Source organism: Wyeomyia smithii, chromosome 2 (assembly GCF_029784165.1).
Source record: "Wyeomyia smithii strain HCP4-BCI-WySm-NY-G18 chromosome 2, ASM2978416v1, whole genome shotgun sequence".
In the NCBI taxonomy this organism is placed as follows: domain Eukaryota; kingdom Metazoa; phylum Arthropoda; class Insecta; order Diptera; family Culicidae; genus Wyeomyia; species Wyeomyia smithii.
The window spans coordinates 83,644,582-83,667,206 of record NC_073695.1 but is presented as its reverse complement, the minus strand read 5'-3'; the positions used below and the strand labels follow the sequence as shown (position 1 = coordinate 83,667,206).

The 22,625-nt window shown below is 36.5% G+C and overlaps 2 protein-coding genes across 8 annotated transcripts in view; one reads left to right on the top strand and one right to left on the bottom strand.

The window, feature by feature from the left end:
• The window catches only part of LOC129720753 (G-protein coupled receptor dmsr-1), a 263,787-nt gene that overhangs the window by 181,302 nt on the left and 59,860 nt on the right, over positions 1-22,625 (top strand). The gene's annotated exons all lie outside the window — the stretch shown is intronic.
• LOC129720754 (chitotriosidase-1-like) overlaps positions 1-22,625 on the bottom strand; it is a 43,336-nt gene that overhangs the window by 930 nt on the left and 19,781 nt on the right. The window contains exon 5 of the mRNA XM_055672451.1: positions 20,023-20,131. Within this exon, the coding sequence (XP_055528426.1) occupies positions 20,023-20,131 (109 nt within the window). The remainder of the gene's footprint in view (positions 1-20,022; positions 20,132-22,625) is intronic.

The following is a 22,625-nucleotide window of genomic DNA, read 5'->3' as shown; positions in this document are numbered from 1 at the left end:
GGGTAAATTTGCAAGTCACAAAAAACGCATTTTCACTCAGCTTTGTACCATTACCCTAATGGAATAACGGATTGGTTATCGTTCCCTGTGATCAACCATAATAAAATAGCGAATGAATAACTAGGCACTATTCACAAGTTCACTATAACACGAATAGGGTGGTCGGTATTACCGACTTTTCGAAAAACCGGTAATTCGGTATTCATAAAAATAAAAACCAGTAAAACCGGTATTTTTATTTTTTTCGGATTAATACAAACCAGAGGTGACTCGTGGTCTTTAAACCTACTTTTTAAACTACAAAATTCTTAAAATCATAGTTCGGGGAAGTAATGATGGTTGTCCGCGAAAAAAAACGCATGTCATTCTCTCTGTACTAGGTATTTAAAATGAAACTTAAAAATAATTAAAGATATAGGGTGTCAAACGTCTCCGGTAGTGGATGTCTTCGGCCGGATTTCTGCCGCAGTCTTATGCAAAAACCTGTCCAAGTAAACCACTGCCGAAGAATAAAATTTGGATTCGAAATTTATTTTTTGCTTAGCGTTTCAGGTTGCATCTATGTATGGACGTGTCGCTGCATGCTTATGTTTATGCATTTATGAGTACCTATGCTTTATTACGATCCAGATTTTTTTGTAAGATTAAGAAATCTGCGACCATTGTTTTGATCTCTTGTGGTATACGATCCAGATACAACACTGGATAACAGTGTTTGAAGAACTCCAATGAATGAATCTAGTGATATGATTGCGAGGAACATAATTTAGAAACTAATGTTATAACAAAAAACATAGATTTTTACTTAATTTTTTTTCACATCGCAAAACTCAGTTTCAAGTAGTGAATAACTTTAAAATTCGTAAAAAACAATATTTGAAACTGTTGAGAAGAGTATATGAATGAAGTAAAAAAAAAGAAATCACGATCAGACTGAATTTACTTTTTACGAATCCGAATGAATAGGATATAAATACTTCTTCATTCTGTTCGATCCTCTTTAAACAGTTCATTCAAATTATTTATTATTATAATTATTTTATTAACTTTAGCTCTTGATGGAGAATCGAAAAATGTGGCATATGAACAAGTTTGTAACTGGAATAGAAATAAATGTTTGAAATGAGAGGTTGGTAAAACATATATAAAAATATAGAAAATTATGGAAAAAGCAGAAACTTTTACACGAGTGAGGCCGGGTACATTCAGTAAGTTGCTAATAAAGACCGCTGCGGTACGGGTGACGAAGGTTTGAACTATTCAAATTTCACTTTTTCAAGGAGCAGTAATTTTTAGGATGAAATTCTTTATTGGTTGATTATTTCATCCTGTAAACACTTTATATCAACAAAAAATGAATTCCTAATCGGAATTTATATTTATTTATTATTTTTTTAAGTTTTACTTTCAAGTAGCACAAATGAATAATGAATTTTCGACATGATTGTGATTACTGCCTCAAACGATGATTTTCATAATTTGTAGTTAAACTGGCAGGTTCAAAACCCACGCGTTGCCACTGTGAGTATAAGAGTGTAAAAAGGTTAGCTGTTCTACTTAAAAAAAATGTTTTGCTTTATTGATATAAAGTTTTTTGACATATTATCGATACAAACAAACACATCGTCTGAATCCGAGCAGAACAAACAACAAGATAACAAAAATTGATAAATAGTTAAGGGTAAATTACTATTTAATGTTGCTTTTGTATAAATGTATTAATTATACATATACATCGTCATGTGATTTGTAAAGCCTGCCTAAGTGAGTAACAATGATTCATGAATATTGTGACAAGTTTTTTTTCAATTTAAAGAAAAATACCGAAAATACCGGTTTTTTCGCCTCTCTAATACCGGTATTTCGGTATTGAAAAAAATATCGGTTTTACCGGTTTTACCGGTAAACCACCCTAAACACGAATAAATTGAACGCAATGAAGGCAACTAACAAACCGAATAGAAAATAAGCGACCATCTATCCATCGAATGCAGAACTGCGGATTTTGCCCTTTTTCAATGGTTGGTTCTAATAAAAACTTGCCAAAACAGCCAAGTTTTGGATCATATAGCTAAAAGCATAGTATTGATGACTGACGGCCCTTCGGAATTATTACAATATGAGTACCCAAAATACAGAGCGGCCACGAGATCTTTGCTTATTTTTGATAAACAATGAATTCCTGTTCGATTTATGGTTTGTGGTATTTATCTTAGTACTTTACTCCACAATTTTGAAAAAATAGGTGTCTATTTTATTTTCATTTATTTATTTGCGTCCTGATGATTTTTGATTAGTGTATTTTACACTGTTGATATTTTATTTGCTCAAGTTCAGGCATTTTCTTCCTTTCCCCATAGAAAGGTACAGCAACGGGCGTTATCGTCAGAAACAAAATGCAGACTAGCATAGAAAAATGAATTCCCAATCGATTTAGTGTATTCTTGAAGATATGACTCAAATATCTCTTGGAACTGAATATAATCAATTTTAATATTTGTAACATACATATTCTTGACTGTTATGGCATAATTTATTAACTTAAAATTCTATTCTAGAATTATCAGCTCACAAAGTAGTGCAGTTATTTTTCATAAGTTGACATCCAATAAAATGTCTAAATAAATTATATGCATATCGTGATTCTTTTCATTTGCAAAGTGTATGCTTGTTTGGGAACTTTTATGTCCTGCTATTACAGTTAAAACCACTAAACTGTTCTTTCGTCATGACAACATTCCGGTTTCAGCTTATTAATTAAATGAAAACGCTAAATAGAGAGCACCCATATTGGACATCGGCTTCGACGGAAAACGGTAATGCTTTGATGAAAACTTACATTCACAGAGTACAATTTTGCTTGGGGGAGTTGAAGCAATTGAATCATCCAATCTGAATTCGAGAAGCAGTAACCGAAACCGGAACGTAAACCGTAAAGCTAACTTTAAACGAGCAATGTTTATGAACATATTTTCTAAGTGGACTCGGGAGATGGTAACATTTAAAGTTGGTGAATGAGAGGGTCAGGGGAGGGTCTCATTATTACCACGTTCGATGAGACTTTTGTTTTCTATCTCAGAATCATCTGCGGCTTTAGAACTGTGGTTCCCAACCTTTTGTGAATCTTTTAACTGTACAAATCCCAAAAAGCTTTAATGTAGAAAGAAAATTTCGACTAAGTACAAGTAGATTTGGGTCACTGCTGTTTCTTAGTCGGCATCTTTTCGTCACTGTTGTGTCGACCCCGGGCACTCGAGATGGGAACGTTTGTCTGAGTCCTAACAAGCGTTGCACATAATGAATGCTTAGTGATTTTCCTATTGCGACTTTTACGCCAAATTGGACTACCCCGAAATACACGATTATCACAGTCGAATCTCGCACACGATTTCGCAGTTTGGGTGATGGGTATCGATACTAGCGTTATCGAACGGCTTGACAGAAATATTTTATCATATAGACAAAAAATTTCTATCATGCAACCTTGGTAGGGTAATAAGAAATCGTTCCAGCAATGGTCAGTGCTTGATACCTATATATATTAAAAAAGTATACTTGAAACCGTGAGGTCTGGTATCGATACAATGACAATCGAGAAAGTATCAATACTCAGTATCACCCAATCAATCATGTAACACTTATAGTTTTGTTTTGATTTTCAACCTAATTTTCAACTTAAGCTGCTCAAAAATATATACTTAATGTTGCAAATGGAAAACAAAACAAACAATGAAACCAATAAAAACTGCCACTGCGCTACTGAGGTGTCAATTTGATAAAGCGAAATAAGAAATTGGGCAATGAATGATTATCACAGAAGTCCAAATAGTCATGCAAGGGGCAATAAAATTCCTAATTACTTTTCCAACTTCGGTTAATGTGGAACAAGTAAAGCTATTGCATTGGTCACCTTGAAAATATGAATGGTCAGGTTGATAAGTATTTTATTCTATCTATTCTAATAGCACTTTAGTTAAAAGTTGTTAAGCAAAATCAGCTTTTTGCAGGAATTAAAGACTACAGAACTGCTAAGGCATTCATTTCAAATCAAAGCAGCGTGGGTGCATTATATAAGGGCTGTTTGTTTCGCATCGTTCTACCAGTTCAGCAGCAAAATCCCCAATCTTCATCTCCAGAGGGTGAAGATAATTTCCCACAAGCAGAAAATTGTCGTACGTCACAAATAAATGTAACGAACAGTGAAATGTCAAAAGCAACCACACTGTTGAAATTACATAATTTTAGTTACGAGGCTCATATCGCAACCAAACGGCAAACTGCAAGCTTTGTCAGGTGTACCGAAATCTAGTAAGTACCAGTAAATTTCAACCAGCAGTTACAAGATCCTCTTAGTAAAAATCGTTGCTCTAATTTATTCTGCTTGTTATGAAATTCGTTTTTAGTTATTATGTTTTTACAACGCTCTGGAATGGAAAATGCAAACCGTTCTTGCGCTGTCGGAATCCCGCAGCTGTACAGCGGTCCCATATGAGCGTGGGAAAGTAGCCCACCAATTCCGCTCTTGTCAAGCTGGTATAATTGTCCGCTTCATAAAAGCTTTACGGCATTACATCAGCGAAAAAATTGTAGAAGATACATATTGTCTAACCGGTGCAGATTCAGTAGACCTTTCGTGACCAACTTTTCACATTTAAGTGGTACTCCGTGAACCGTCAAACTGTTGGGGAAGATTTTAATAATTGCTGGCTGCACAGCTAAAAAACATTTTTATTACCGTCGGTTGGAAATAGATTACGTTTATATCTTTGTTTATGCAAGATTCTTTCATTGTTTAAACAGGGATTCGTTCATTGTCAAATATTTGAAGGTAGGTAAAAATGTGGATATTTGTTCCTATACCCAAAAAATCCGTGAAACTTTGAAACCCTCCTGTCAGAACCAGAACAATAATTAAAAAATACATGTAACCGTTTTAGACAGCTCGTGAGTTTTTATCACAAGTTGCACGAATACTTAACATAAAACCTAAATTAATCCACCTATCGGTCAGACCCAGCCTTTCTCATTCAAACTTATTATTTGTAAAAATAGATTTACATGAGCGTTTCAATCTAATAAATGTGTATTCACTTTTTGGGTTTTAAAATAATGATGTTGTAATATAATGAGGACTGGCAACATGGCCAATAAAACAAACGTACATTGAATCGGTCCGTAAATTTCTAATAAAATTCACGTGTATTTTCGCACTAGAGGTCATGAAAGGTTGTAAATTTTCAAGTATATCGGGTGTCGCATGTGTAAGATACAAATTAGTTAGAGTGGAGTGAAAATTAGGAGATCAAAAATGGAAGTGATTATGTAGTGTAAATTGGCACAGAAGATATAGTTCGCCATTCGTGTACGTTTTGATTTTTACCAAGTGAACGGTAGTGTTAGTGAAAAGAGAGTGGAAACCGTAAAGAAGGAATGAGGTTCAACACGTCCTCTCCACTGACATCGATTGGGTTTGTGTGTTTTTTTTTATCTTCCGCTGAGCTTAGAGCTTTGCGCGCAGCGAAGTGCAAAGCTTTCTTGCATTAGTGGTTCCTGCTGCTGGCTCGCAAAATGCAACTGGAGAGACAGGAAACAGAAGCGAAGTATTGGTTTTGGTGATATTTCACGTCGTGTTTGAAACGGGATCAGAGTGAAATTGTGACTACCTATGTTAACGCACACAGCTTTTCTTCCATTCGATTTGAACGGCATGTGAGCGAGAGAGAATTTGTTTTTTTTTGCCTTTTGTGCTGCTTACGACCGCAGAGGCACCTTCGAAGATTTTCTGATTCTTTCTCTCTCGATCACTTACTGTATGTGTTGGGTAGCGCGTTCATATGTTCATGATTTTTTTACGTTGCATCAACTTGCAAGTTGCAGTAGGCTGACATGAGAATGTGTGTTCAGCAAATAGACCATCGCACGGTGACGTCACGCACTTGCGTTTGACAGCTATTGGTGGCTTTGTTTGCCTTCGGGCGATGCAGTTTGGTTCTAAATTATAGCAGATCATTTCAGTTGTGACCAGTGATGCCACATATATAGATTTGTCTGCTTTTATACAGATTTCTTGCGTGTTTTTCATACAGATATCTGCATGCAGATTGCAGATTTTCTGGAAATAATACAGATTTTTTTGGTTTTCATGGGGTAGTAAATTGAACTTCTTGATGTGGTTGAAAAGCGGAGATTGGCTCGGATGCGGTTCAGCGTGTCGTAGGTTTTACTATATTCATATGCTACTATAAATCTTTGAACACGCTAACTTTCACAAGATCGAATTGATAGTTTTACAATAGAGTTTGATCATCTATCATTCACACGCGACAAATATCTAAGTGCTTCGTCTGTCATGAAGAGTTCTGATCGGTTACGGTCATTTAACCATATTTAACCCTATTATTTTTATGATTTTCCTAGCTTTTGGACAAATGTTGATACACTTGAAATTTTTTTTTTATTCAATAATGTTTAAATCTTGTTGGATGCAATTTTTTGTTTTTGAATTTTAAGGGCTTTGGATGCATGTAAATTTGCCAGTTTTTGAATTCATTAGGATACTTAGCTCATTCCAAATTATAATACAAGAGAAAAACGCGTTGTAGATCTTATATCCTCTAAAATTGCGGTCGGCTTACAGTTTCCGAATAAAGTTTAACGTCTTACGAAATAAAGCTACTCATTGATTCGTGAATGGGTAAATTAAGGTGTTCATGAGCAGAAACGCGTAGAGTCGTACGATACGTAAGGTAACCGAAATTACTTAACCTCCACGATTCGCTTGTATCCCGTCACTGCAAATATGATGAGGTTTCAAACATGTTGGCACCTGGCGCGCTTTCGTGAGTTCATATATCGAAGATCGCACCACTAACCTCGGGAAAGTGCGTGCACGTCGGGTTCAAAATTGGAAGGGTCGGTCAGTTCCTCTTTTAGTACAAAGCTCGTTATTCCCGTCGTACTCCTAAAATCAATGAAACAAAACGTCTTAGATACATAGAAGATAGGTTCGCGAAAAATATCTTAGTGGACGAGGGCCCATAAATACCGCCAAGAGTTTTATCGTATGTAGAGAAGAAACGCGACAAACAACTAACACAAAATTCCTATACCCGTGGTGCTTGTGGAGTGTGCAGGAGTATATCCGGCCTCTAGTAACAGCAAGTATCGAACTAACACCCCTTTTCTTCCTTCCTTTGATCTACGTTCTGGACCGGCAGGCGTCGGTACTGATCAGCATGCAGGGGTTATTGGAGATGCACATCGAAAAGCTAAATCCCAAGCAGGAATCACTAAATTCGATTTACAACTCCAATCGATCCTGATCAGTAACGAAGTGGCAACCGGTGGTGATCAATCAAGCTCAAGCTCAAGCTAAAATAATGATGTTGTAATATAAGTATGAAATATGAAATTTGACGTAATGTAAATGCTCAATAAATAGCGAAACAAAAGTAATGATTCTTAATTTCGAACAATTCAATCACGAGCGATACCGGGAACATTCAAATGGTACGATAACACATTTAAACTATATTGTGGCCACATATATTGATCAAACCAGGTATAGTTTTAAATAGCCTTTGAATTTCTTTTCTTTCCATAACTTTTGAACCACATATCAAATTGTTATGAAGTTTGTTATTTGTAAGTTTGAGAGATGACTCGTTCGTATGACACTAGTTATGTTCAAATAAGTCGTGTGATCTTTAAGATAATAGAATTTCGTTGTTTTATTAACAATTTAATACATAACGGTTGCCTAGTTCGATTATAATCAAATGAAATGGGAACGTATAGGGCAGCCAAACTTTGAGACCACGTGTTAAATCATAATTCATCAGTTAACTCTTAACTAGCCTGTTCATCTGATAATACAATTGATCAAATCGGTTGTGTAAATTCTGAGATAATGAAGTTTCGTGATTTTCACAATTCGGTACATTACAGACAAATTTACAGTTCGATTACAGTAAAATTCAATAGGGTGTTATGAGTCAGCTAGACCTTTCATTTGACACTTATTTCGTGAAAATCGGTTCAGCCATCTCTGAGAAAAGTGAGTGAGTTTATGTATTCTTCGGAATATGTTTCTTTTCATAGCTAGATTCCACATTTTTAAACATAACAGGCAAAGTAACAGTCCGATTGCAAAAAAATCAATAGGGTCTTATGAAGTAACTAGACCTTTCATATGACACTGATTTTGTGGAAATCGGTCCAGCCAGCTCTAAGAAACATTAGTGAAATTGAATAGTCTTCAGAAGACGTTTCTTTTCATAACTTTTGAACCACATGTTCAATCTTTATGAAATTCAAAAGTTAAGGGTTTTTAAAATAGTTCTTTTGATACCAATTTTATTGAAATCGGTTGTGTGGTTTCTGAGATATTAATGTTTCGTGATTTTTAAATTTCTGAACAAAACCTCCAAAATAAAAATCCAATTACAATGAAATTTAATAGGGTCTTATGGGGCAACTAGAACTTTCATTTGCATATAATTTCATTAAAATCGGTCCAGCCATCTCTAAGAAAAGTGAGTGAAAATAAGAATCAGCACATACACACACACACACATACACACACACATACAGAAATGCTCAGCTCGTCGAACTGAGTCGAGTGATATATGCCATTCGGCCTTTTGGAGTACTTTCATATCTTCGGTTTTGCAAGTGATTGCTATACCTTTCTAGGAGAAAGACAAAATGTTAAAAAAATTATTAATTAGGAGTAAAATATTCGTGCTGAAGAAATAGCGAAATAAAAGAAATGACTTTCACTTTCGTACTCTTCAATCACGAGCAGTACCGGGAACGTACGAATAGCACAATACCAAATTTAAATTTTGTTGAGGCCATATGTTTTGATCGAAGCAGTTACAGTTTTAAATAGTCTTTGAATTTCGTTTCTTTTCACTTTTGAACCACATATCAAATTGCTAAGAAATTTCTTACTTGTGAGTTTGAGAGACAACCTGTTCAACTGACACTAGATATGTTCAAATAAGTCGTGTGATCTTTGAGATAATAGACTTCCGTTGTTTATATAATTTAATACATAACGGTTGGAATAAAAATACGATTATAGTCAAATTAAATGGAAACCTATAGGAAAGCCAAACTTTTTATTTGACACTCAGATTGTTGAACTTAGTCCAGCCATTTTTGGGAAAACGAGTGAATTTGAAAAGTCACCGGAATATGTTTCTTTTCACAATTTTTGAACCACGTGTTTAATCACTATAAAATTCATCAATTAACCTTTAACTAGCCTGTTCATCTGATAATACAATTGATCAAATCGGTTGTGTACCTTCTGAGATAATGAAGTTTCGTGATTTTCACAATTCGGTACATTACAGACGAAGTTACAGTCCGATTACTTTAAAATTCAATAGGGTGTTATGAGGCAGCTGAACCTTTCATTTGACACTAATTTCGTGGAAATCGGTTCAGCCATCTCTGAGAAAAGTGAGTGAGTTTGAGTAGTCTTCGGAATATGTTCCTTTTCATAGCTGGATTTCACATTTTTAAACATAACAGGCAAACTAATAGTCCGATTGCAAAACAAATTAATATGGTCTTATGAGGCAACTAGACCTTCCATTTGACACTGATTTTATGAAAATCGGTTCAGCCATCTCTGAGAATCATGAGTGAGATTAAACACTCTCCAGAACACGTTTCTTTAAATAACTTCTGAACCGCACGTTCAATCTTCATGAAACTCAAAAGCTAAGGGTTTTTTAAGTAGCTTGTACATTTAAAACCAATTTTGTTAAAATCGGTTGTGTAGTTTCTGAGATAATGATGTTTCGTGATTTGCACATTTTTGAACATAACCTCTAAACTAAAAATCCGATTGCAATGAAATTCAATAGGGTCTTATGGGGCAACTAGACCTCTCATTTGCAATTAATTTCATGGAGATCGGTCCAGCCATCTCTGAGAAAATCGAGTGAGATTGGGAGAGCGTTACACACACATACACACACACATACGCACACACTCACACATATAGAAAATGCTCAGCTCGTCAAACTCAGTCGGTTGATATACGAGATTCGACACTTTGGAGCACTTTTATACCTTTGGTTTTTCCAGTGATTGCTATACCTTTCTAGGAGAAAGGCAAAAATATAGTCAAAACTATGTTCACAAACAAGTCTTTTAGGAAAACCTTCAAATAGCATTTAAAAAGAGTGATTTGAAATGAATAATTTTATGTTTCTTATATCAATAATGAAAACTTTTTGTATTTTAGTTGCTAATTTAGTCACTCCAATGCTTCCTGAATCCGTCTTAATGGTTCATAATGGTTTACGGGTTCTTAAAAAAGAATACTATCACGCCTGCGCTTTGTACCGCATTTCAGGGCATCCGTAAATGTATACTCGTCACCATACTTCCGTAATACACTTTGAACTGCTCCGACTCTCACACCAACTTCTTTGGTCTATTTTCTGATCGAACTACATCTTACCGTTCCCCATTCGTGCACAATTCGTTTTCTTTGGTCGGAAAAAGGCCACGAATTTTCAAACCGCACAAAATGTTGGAAATTTCAAAACATCTGCTTCATTTGGATGTAAACAACAGGAAGAATGGTGGTTAGTCGCAGGGTGTCGTACACATATTACGTAAAACTAAAAATCTAGATTTCAGACCCCTCTCCCTCTATGTAACAATAAGTAACGTTCGGCATGACTCTCCCCCTAAAGTTACGTAACGCTGAACAACCCGTCCTCCGCTTCCGGCGTTGCTCGGGAACCAAGTTCTGAAAATACCTTGAAATAGAAATTAACATCTCAGAATTCAATATGGCTTTTGCGGTCGACTACCGTTCTCTGAATATTATCTCTGGAAATACTCCTATTGGCCCATTTTAGGCTGTTTTACAGACACCGGAGGTTGATTTGAAAATATCTGGGATTTATTCCGGCTTCTGAACATCATCCCAATGCCGGAATACTTGTATTGGGAGGCATTCCATGGAAAATAAATAAAACAATTTTTTTTTGCATGTCATTTCCGATTTCGCTGAAACTTTTCACAGTTGTTCCTTTCTGATAAAGAGGTCATTTAATGATATCAATTCTTCATGTAGACTCGCGACTGCTGCTTCAAAAGGGCCTATTGAAAAAGGTAACTGATAGATAAAAATTTCTGTATCAGAAAAACGGCTTGTTTCATTGAAATGGAGTCTATAGCAAAGTTGTAGGTAATAAAATTGCGGTACTAAAAAAATATGTAAACTGCAAAAAAATTTTTTTTCTGTGCCAAATTTCACAAATGATCACAAAATATTAAATATCTCAAAAAGTCCCTCTTTAAAAATATATTTTTTTTATACACTGAAGATGACAATTTGTACTACTATCTGTCAAAACTTGGTGATGGTAAAATGAAAAACCAAAAATAGGAATGTTTGAGTATTTTGACATTTTCACACTGGAATTTTTTTTGAGTGTTTTTTTTTTAGTTGCACATAACAAATTATCACTAAGAGCATGATACCAATCCAACGCGCTGTTTTTGAACCGCAATTTCATTACCTACGACTTTTCTGAATATACTATTTCAATATCTATCAGTTACCATTTTGAATAGGCCCTTTTGAAGTAGCAGTCGCTAGTCTACATGAAGAACTGATATCATAAAATCACTTCTTTATCAAAAATGAATAACTGTGAAAAGTTTCAGCGAAATCGAAAATGGTTGATCAGGATCGATGTGCGAAGTAGCATGGAATGACTCTTGGGTGATCCTCGGTCACTTTAGGCTGTTTTCCAGAAATACTAAATTATTATCTAAATTCAGTATGACGTCGTACTCGGTTTGGCTATCAGAACTTACAATAGTTTCTTATATTCATCAGCCATCTTGAATATCACAATGCCTTTCCCATTCTGGAAATCATCCTACTGGCCATTCGGGGTCACTTTTTAGCTTCTGTGCATCATACCGATTACGGAAATATCCATATTAGGTGGTATTCGGTAATTTTTAGCTGTTTCCCAGAAAGCAGAAGTCGCCACCTTGACTTTCAAAATGGTATATGGAGTTAATTTCTGGCTTCTGGATAGCATTCTGGTTTCCGGAAAGTGTAAGTTGCCATCTTAAAATTCGAAATGGTGTTTGGGGCCGGATTCAGACTTCTGTGCATAATCTCGATCAATTTAAGGCGTTTTTCATTAAAAAGCAAGAGGTTGTATCCCAGACACGACCGCATAACCGACGTAGAACTACGCACAGTATTAAGGAAGGACTCTACTCTGGAAAGTTGAAAAATAATGAATTTTCGTGATAATTGAAAAATTGGGTGTTTAGAGAAGGGTGAAGTGTTCGGGCATTTCGGCTATTGATTAAGTTATATCTGAAGATGTATTTTGTGTACCATGGGTGCAAATATAGTGAGTATTACGCTATTGGCAGTGTTTTTCTCGAAACCATGTTTTTTCAACTGATGGTAATTTTTTCTCAGTATCTACAAACCGATTTGGCTAGAATTTTACCAACAGCTGTTAAAAAAATTTCATTTTTTTGAATCGGCGCACTAGATGCTGAGAAAAATTCTTCGCAATTGCAGTGCTATAGGCTTCTAATTCACATATAAAACAATACGATATCAATGAACGAACAGACAGAAATTGCTGTTGAAATCTGGCGCTAGAGAAAATTTGTCTAAAATACGATTGATCTTCAATCACTTTTTTTTGCCTTAAAAAAGGCACAGTTTGCTGTTCAAAATCTGTAGGGGAATAAAGGCGCTCGCTGTTTCCATATTCAGAAAATTAGACGACCGCGACAGAATTTGATTGTTAGGATCCAGCACAGATTACTTGCTTGTGTTGTCAAAAAATTATTAACCTTCAATTACTAGTCACTGTGCCTTCAAAAGGCATTTTGCTGTTCAAAATCGAATATGCTGATGGCAACCTTTGTGCTGCCCCAACAAAGGGGGAAAAACGGCACTCTGACGACACACGCTGACAGGAACCGCGCTGCTACTGAGACATGTAACCAACCACCGGGCAAGTAGTTTGTGTAATCTTAAATCAATTACAAAGCAACCCGCTTCTACTGCTGCAATTCGCTCCTGCTACTGTCAACGTGATGGACGGTCCGTTCAGTTCACCTTCCGACTAAAAAAGTAGGAGGTTGTATCCCAGATACGACCGCGTAACTGACGTAAAATTACGCACAGTTTGTATTAACAATGCAGCAACAAATCATTAATCATAAGGTCTACTATTGTTTGTTTAAATCAAGTCACTCTTCATGTAAAAGGGTGGTGGAGCTTATGATTGGTATTCAATTTTCAACTAAATGTTAACAAGTTTAGTATTGAAAAAATATTCCAATTATCACATCAAAGTCTTGGGCAATATTTCAGCTGTTGGTATTCAAATATTGCAGTTTGAAATCCAGTCAGTGGTAGAGACACGGTAAGCCTTTTAAAATGATATCACAACATCTGTTACCGCTATAGTATTTCAAGAGGGCACGTTTTTGTTACACTTTCCACAGCATGCCACTCTACTAAAGTAAGTCCCACCCCAAAAAAGTTTCACAAATCAGAAAACAAACCTAGCTCCAACCTACAGGTATAACCTATTTTGCTTCGTTCTAAAAATTAAAGTTCATTGGATAGTAAATTAGTAATTACCTCCATGACTCTTTTCACAAAACTTTTTCCTTTAGTATTTTGAGCAAGGCCTACCTGGGGCTTCAAGCGACGAAGAACTCACTTCACGCGGAGGTTTGGCCACCTCGTCCGACGGACCGGCCATTTCGGCCAAAGGATCGACCACTTCATGTGCCGAAGTACCCTCTGCTTCCCTCTTCCTTTTGCGATGCAGTCTGGTGAGCTCCGTTGCCGTCATGGCTGGCTTATTCACGCCAGCTTCCACTTCCGCTTGCTCGCGAACTCGCTTGCGATGATTCCGCAAGTATAATGATTGTAGCCTTTGAGACATTACAAAAAAACTTTTTCTAAACACGCTTGTATAGACGATATACTCGCGACCTCTACGGTTGAACTGTTAATGAATATGGGTTCGAATTTGTGTAATTCGAAATTGCACTAATGCCAATTTCACAACAGTTCAACACACATCACGCAGCTGTCAATAGATTTTTTTGCGTTGATTTTTTCTATTGATAGTAAACTTTGATGTACTGTAGTAGCACTGAAATGTTGAAAATTCATTCACAGCTTCATTTGAAAACATGTGGTCGCCCTTAAAAGGGCGGGTTGGTTTTAATTTCAGCAAAGCTAGGATTTTATTCGTATTATGATGGCTACATTCCTGTTTTCTTCGAAAGCAGAACAGCTTGGTTATTCCGAAAAACATCTCCCTGAGCAATGGTGACACCAGACGGAAGTTTGTTCAACACCTCATCGTTACGGATGGCCAATTGCAGATGACGCGGAAAAATTCTGGTCTTCTTATAGTCACGGGCAGCATTTCCTGCCAATTTCAATAATACTTCAGCAACCACATATTCCACCACTGCTGCCAGATATACGGTAGTGCATGTACCGACGCGTTTGGCATAGTTAAATTTCGCAACAGATAGTGAATATGGTCTACCGGGATCTGAAAACCAGCACAGACGAACGGGACTTTGCCTTTCCCTTCCTGGCACCTTGGCACCTCTACCGCGTCCAGATATGTTGTAGAAGAGCTTTAGTTAACGTTGAATAATACTATCTCAACAAGAGTTAGTGTTAAACTGATGCCGAGAACAGGTTGAAATTTTCTTATATTCCCTCACTGGATGAATAATGAAGAGAGGGTTGGGCTACGCAGATGACAGAATGAAGGAATGCGAAAAAATTTTCACGTAGGTTATAGAATGAGAGAGCTTAAAAAAAAGGCGTTACCCATTCAATTATGTCAGAGTTGATATTGTACGCGATCTGACCTTGACGCATGGTGGGGGAACATCGTGTTTTCATGTATAAAAGCAGTACAGACACGCGGCGCGCGTATATTTCCAATCTGGCTTCAGAAGCATAAGCACCAGCAGCAGCAGAGGATGGAGAGGAAGCGGACAGCAAGCGGCAGACTCGGTCATTTGATGGCAGGCGGCAGGGAAGCGCATGGTGTCATTTTTGTTCGTCGATTTAATGTGCTGCAGAAGTAGCAGTAGAAGATAGTACTAAACAGCTCGCACACGGACGGTGTGCAAGTGGCTTACTGTGGTGGCGTAAAAAGCAAACGGCAACCGGGTGCGGCAGGAAATGGAAGTGGATGCTGGCTTCGGTATTTGTTTGCTCTTTATTATTTTGGCATTGATTGCTTTAACAGTATCTAAACAGTCCTTATCAGGACTAATAAGCAATTGGAGAGTTGATGAATTTTTTTTCTCGATATCACACTTTCATACAGACAGTGCACACGTACTTCTAAGGAAAAATACTCATATGCGGTAGTAAGAGCTCGAGTATTGATGCACTGTCCTCTACAGGACAAAAATAAGTTCAATAATTAAAATGTTGGTGGTTTTTCTCTTTGAGCAATACATCCGTTATAGATAAAATGCGAAAGTGCAGTTTTTTGAAACAAAATGCCCATGGTGGTTATAGCTTAATTATATTGGTACACTATCCTCTACAGGACAAAAATAAGATTTAATAAGACCTTCATACTCATGTCTGCTATCGGCAATATCAATCACGCTACAATTGCACTCTTGATGTCTGCTTCCATCCAACATGAGAACGGGAACGGGAATATTGTTGCGTTTGTGAGAAAACTATCCGGTGCGGATTTGAAAGCGAGCTCGTGATTGGACAGTCGCTATTTTGCCAATTGTTTTTTGAATTGTTTTCTTCGGGAACAGAACAGCTTGGACATTCGACAGAACACCTTCCTGAGCAATTGTGTGACGCCGGATAGAAGCTTGTTCAAAGCTTGTCCACCTCCAATGCAGTCCGCCAGATTCCTCTGTTGGTCCATCCGCAGCGCTCGGATAGACAGTGAAGACTAAATTTCTACATGCTGGTGTGTCTTTGGCACTCGTGCGAACAAAGCAACAACAACAACTTTAGTGTCTGCTGTGCTGGGGAAGTGGATGGATTTCATCATTGCGGGCACGCGATTGGTTAAATTATTATCAAAATGGTTATGAATCTAAACCACTTACTATGCAAAAATGTTTCAGGAATTGATTTTATAAACTAGAGAAATTTTTTCTCTATCCAACGACACATCAATGACTAAAATCCGTTCAGTGGTAACAAAGTTATAAGCATTTGAAATCTTTCATTCTGCCGTTTCACTCTATTTTCGATTTTTCGGAATGGCACCCTACTAAAGTAAGACGTAATTTTACGTCAAAATGTAACTGATTTTGCCAGAAACACTCTCTTATAGCCGAAGGTTGCTACGAAATAGGCCACGCCTTTCTGTTCAGTTTTCTAGTTCTTAAATATTCTTTAGACGAATTATTCCACCATTCGCATTTGATTTTTGTATCCAGCGAATAAACACCGACGGTGCTCTCACACACGCAACGATTTTAACCCGTATCGTGTTGCGGTCTGTAACATCAAGCGATTTCGTTTGCTCGCTGTTGCGTGTTGAAACTGAGCAGCTGGGAGACGACGAAATTCTGTTTATGCTGATTGATTGAATCGACTTCAATTTATTCCTGTAAAGTCGAATTAATCACCTTTGTTGAGGCGTTCTAACAGAACAGGGCAGTTTGTTGCTCGAAATCGGTTATGCTGATCGCAGCCTTTGTGCTGCCCCAACAGTGAGTAGGGAGGATTAGATAGAAATAAAGAGTAAATTTGTGACCGCGACAGAATTTTATTGCTAAGATCCAGCACAGAATGATTGAGTTATTGCCAAAATTTATCAACCTTCAATTACTTGATTATTTGCCTTGAGAAAGGCATTTTGCTATTCAAACTCTATGAAAGCTGTTCTCGCATTCAGTAAATATGACGAACGCGAGAGATTGTGTTTTCTTGGATTCAGCACAGGCCGAAGCCCTTAACTGGGAAATCGAGAAGTTTGGTGCTACCTCGCTGCTGCTTAGATATGTGATGTGATTTGGTACTGGCGCAACCCGCTACTGCTACTTCCGCAATTCGCTACGCTGCGGCTTACTAGTTATACTATTCTGTCGATCTTTTTAGGGAAAGGCAGCAAGCGACCAATCAGAGGACGTAATTTTCGTTTCAACAAGGCTTGACAATTTTCAATAGTACAACGGTTCGCATAATCAATCAACACTTTTCTACATTTGTGTGGATGCGTGTATAATTTTCCAATCAATTGCTGCAAGAATGAAGGAAATCGGTTGAAAACAAACCGATTTGTAAGCATTTAAAAAAGGGACAATTTTCGTCCACTTTTCGTTAATAGTTTCCCTATGTACATCCCTATGTGGTAGGCTAAAGAAAAACGTAGTTCTACGTCAAAATACTTGAAATATGTGTTTATTTTTTTTTTCAGAGCAAAAAGGGATGTCAAATCATCACATAAACATTTATTGCACTCTCAAAATCTCACATTCCAAATTTGGTTCCATTTGCCTAATTGGTTCTCAAGCTATGTAGAAGTTTGTGTTTTATTTGTATGAGAGCCCTTCCTTTCTGAGTATGAGAGCCTCTCCCTTTCTGAGAAGGGCCCTAGACCAATGAACGGTCCGTCGGCCAACAAGGTAAATCAAGTAAGGTGTATTATTACCCGTAAACAAAGAATACTGACTGACCCCATCATACGCATACCACAAGCTCAGCATATTAGGGATGAGCTGCCTAGCGTGGACCAGTTCCTTTAGAGGAACACCAGTCAGATTAACTTAATTTATGCGAAAACTCGAGCGATTTTCGGAACATGGTCCTCTATAGGTTAATGTAATCTGAAAGTTTTCTGGAAGTCCCCTGATTTTTCCACATAAATTGAGTTAATCTAACCGGTGGTTCATCCAACCTTATATCAAGATAAAATTGAGTTAATTGACGGAAACTAATCTGAATAGCGAGGTGAATTTTTTGCCAATAATTTTTTTTGAATGAATCATAAGCGATTTTGTCTCAGCTTTCCAAAGGTGGTGGTGCACTTGCTCAAAAACACGTATTTTAGGTAAAACCTGTGATGGCGGGATTGAGGAGGATTTGATGACAAATCTTCAATGTATCAATTTTTATACTGTCTGTTTAAAATTACAGGTTCAATACTGGTAGATCAATTAAATTTGTTTGATTGTTCGTTTAAAAGCTTTCAAAATCTTGTACTCGATTTTTAAATATTGAAGAATAAGTAAAAAACATTGATGATTTAAAGTGAACAAAATTACCGTAGAATCTAAGAATTTAAGATGCTATTTTCACTACAAAATGAAAACAAAAATTATATAGAATTAAACATAGGACAGTATTTACTACAATTGCCTAAGTGGAACGCAAATCAACTTTACTTCATATGACATTCACCAGCTTCCACGCGAAATCAGCGCTGAACGAGAACCGAAATGCAGGAAATGAAAAGGAAAAAGGTTCGCTATGGTTCGTCTCACAGTAGGGAAAGAAACATTATTTATGTCACTCCAAGGAGCATTAACTTCAAGTATCATACGTACAAAAAAAAGAACATCGTTTTATTCTGGTTGTCAGGGTACATTCGATCTTGAATAAAAAAGCGTTATATTTATAGCACGCATAATAGCGTTCACTGATTTTTCTAGCTACCCACAAGGCCAGTTCTATGAAACAGTGGTTGACAATAGAATTTAGGGAGGAGTTTTGATTTTATTTTTGTTGAATCTACATGAAACGGTATTACACTGTCTGCGAATATAATGCTAATTACCAATTGTGGAAACCCTATTAACCGCGAAACATGTTTTGTGTTTGCCCAATCAGGACACATTTAGTGTTGTTATCGTTCAATAGCAATTGAATCTGCGTTATCTACTTCACTGAAAAATAACAAAAGACAAGTTTCCCGCATAATCATCCAATGCATTCGATTAATTATTGCCACGATAGCGCCTGGAAGCTTTTGTATTGCATATATGCTATGAAATCATTTGAAAAGGTTAACAATTTGAATAGTAAAGAACCGTGAATAACATTCATTTAAACGAGATTTTCGAAGCAGACATTGGTATCCAGCCAGTATGAGCTCTTGAACGCTTCTCTGAACAGGCAATTAAATGAAGATGATCCGAAAGGATACAAAGTTGAAGAGACCTTTTCTCAGCTTGTTAAGTGTTAACTGTTGTGGCCAATCACCGACGCCCAGGGAGGCGACTCCACACCCAGGACCCTAACTCACGACCCGTTTATTAACGGACCGGCGCCAACGGCTTTACTTCCTCATGCGATGGAAGGCGTGATCCCAGAGATTTTTCGCCTCAGAAAATCTCCCGGTGTCGGCTAGGGTTGAATCTAGACCAGTTGGGTTGGTTGTGAGTGGATCACGCCACCTCACAACCATCGACACCTATGTCGGCGGTGGGATTCGAACCCAGGCGCCGAGCGTGGTTGGCGGAGACGTTACCAATGTTAAGTGGTTGTCGGTGTCTTTTTTTTTTAAATAATAAATCAACTATATTGAAGATACTTGAATATTAATTTTTGATAGAAAAGAATTTGGGGAACAGTTTATCCTTTATGATACGTATTGATGTAATTTGTTATGGAGAATGTGGACACCTATTTTTTTCTTATTTAAGCCGTTATATAAGTGTACGTACCAAATCGTGAAACCTATTGTATTAATCCTGAAACTTTTGAGCAAAGCCTAACAAAACTGGGTTATCATTAACAACTCATAAAACATAAATTCAAGTTATATGAAGTGGCAATTAGATAATTACACAACTTTTCAAATGAAATGATAGTTTTTTTTTAATTGCAACCAAATGATTCTAACAATGTCAGTTCTTTTAAAGATTTCCTTTGAGAATTTGGGCATTATATAAAAAATAGTACGGTTCAAATATTTTAATATCAATAAGATTAAGTTATCATAAAAACCGTGCTTATATACTTACCACGCTAACCGGATTTGCCGTATTTGAAAATAATGGAGCCAAATTTGCTGTCTTTGTTTCCGTTACGTCGGTGAAGTTGAACGCAAAAATATTTATCATATCTGCATATCTGAAAAAAACGGGGACTGAATTTACTAAAAGCAAATTGATGAGTAGTGAGTGAGTGGATTTTAACAAAATGAAGTAATATGTCATCATTTCAAAATGGCGAATGGTAATCGCCATACTCATAAATAACACTTACAAACAGTTTCCCAGATTAACGTTATCGTAATACTAGAGCCTGATTTTATCCAATTACTCAACGCACACTTTTTCCAAAGCTGCTAAAACGTGATCGAAATTATTTTGTGCCACAGTGTCTTCAGGAAAGTTGTTCCATTAATTATTTTCCATGTCAAAGAAGTCGCAATTTTCTGATTGTTTCACTTAACAGTTAGAAACAAATTTTATTATCCTCATTTTGGAATATAAAAATTCACTTTGTTCGGCAAAGTTGTAGAACATTTTAAGAGAAACAACTTTGTTGAAGACATCATATTTCTATCTATCTATTTGAATGGACTTTTGTGGAATTTCCTCTACCCCTAAAATCAAATGTTTTCAATTTAACTTTTTATAGTGATTTTATACAATTTTTCAATGTTCTACAATATTATTTGCTATAGCAAAATGAACAATTTCTTTGAAGAAAGTATATTTTCATCTCACATATTTCTTTGGATATTGACAATGTTTACTTAAATAATGCATTTACACTAATAACGTTTTACTAAAAAAAATGCTTCTGGAGCCATAGTGTCTTCAGCAAAGTTGTTTTGTTAATAAGTCTCCATTTAGTGAAAGTTAGAACTTTGTGATTAATCTACCTAAAAGTGAGAAACGAATTTTATTTTTCTCGGTTTTGCATATAAAAATCCCTTTTTCTGGATAAAGTTGTTGCACATTTTATAAGAAATATCTTTGTCGAAGACACCATACTTCTATTTGCCAATTCAAATTCACTAACTAAATATTCTGCCGAATATTCGGCCAAACAGACGGCCGAATATTCAACAGAACATGATGATTAAACGAGAAAAATTAAAAACCAAATTACTCTTGAATTAAAGTGAATTACCCTAGACAAGATCGAATTCAAATCATTATTCAATCATCCGAATTTTCGGTAATTTTCAAAAATAACTTTTTCCCAGCCCTATTATTCGGTGCATCTCTAGTTATGAAGATATCTGTTAGTGAATTAGAGCATTGTTTAAAAATTAAATATTAAATAAATATCGCAAATAACCAAAGAAATATAAGAGATAAAAAATAAACTTTTTTGATGAAGTTGTTTGTTTCATTCTCGCAAACAACATTATAGAACATTGAAAAATTGTAGGAAATCACTACAAAATGTTATATTGAAAAAAAAAATTTAAGGTTGTCACCTGTAGAAAACTCCACAAAAGTCCATTGAAAAAGGTAGATAGAAGTATAATGTCTTCAACAAAGTTGTTTTTTACAGAATGTGCTACAACTTTGTCGAACAAAGAGAATTTTTATTTGCAAAAATGAAAAAAGTAAAATTCGTTTCTCACTGATCAGTGGAATAATCACAAAAATGCAATTTCTATAAAATGGAGAATAATTAATGGATCAACTATGCTGAAGACACTAAGGCTTTAAAAGCAATTTTTTCGAGTCAAAATAATTTTGATTTCGTTTTTGCAGCTTTGGAAACAGTATGCAACGGCTAGATTACTTACACTATCCGTCCAGCGTTGCCAGGTCATTTTTTAAAAAATCGGGAAAAGGCAAAATAAAAATCTGGAAAAAATCTGGCAGTCATTTCGTGGGGTGAAAGGTTAATTTTTCGGATAAAAGTCTTGGTGTACGCAAAATTTGAAGTGACAAAATTGCAAAATTTCGCGCCAAAATTGAAGTGATGACCTTTTTGCGGAACAGAGAAAATAAAATCTGGATAAAATCTGGATCATCCATGAAAAATCTGGATAATTTGACATCAAAGCTGTTTACCTGGATACATGTCCAAAAATCTGGATAATCCAGCTAAATCTGGATACCTGGCAACGCTGTATCCGTCATAAGTTTGGACTCGCTTCGCTGAGTATTGCAACACCCAGTTTGAATATTGCAACAACTCCAGAAAAGCTTAGTATCACCTGGAATAGGCGGATATCTCGTGTTTTTGACAACCTAGAAAGTTGTGGTTTTCAGCAAACTTGTTCAGAAGGTCGAAGGCTACTGTATGGTGGCCAATTCATTGTGAAATTTCACCGCTATATGGCGCTAGTGGGCACACAATTTGTTGCATTTTGAACCTAACTAATCTCACGATTCCGACCTGATAGAAAGTTGCGGTATTCAGCAAACTTCTTCAGGAGGCTGAAGGCTACAATTTAGTACTGAATTACCCCGCCATGTGGCGCTAGGACCGTCAAGTGAAGAAGATGCGACCTCAAAACGTGAACCATTGGTGGGAGTGCTTACAGAAGACTTGGGGAAATATTGCAGAGGAAACGCTCGAAAAACTGATTCGGCATATGCCCAGGGTCTACAGAGCAGTAATTAAATCTAATGGAGGGTATTTCGAGAGA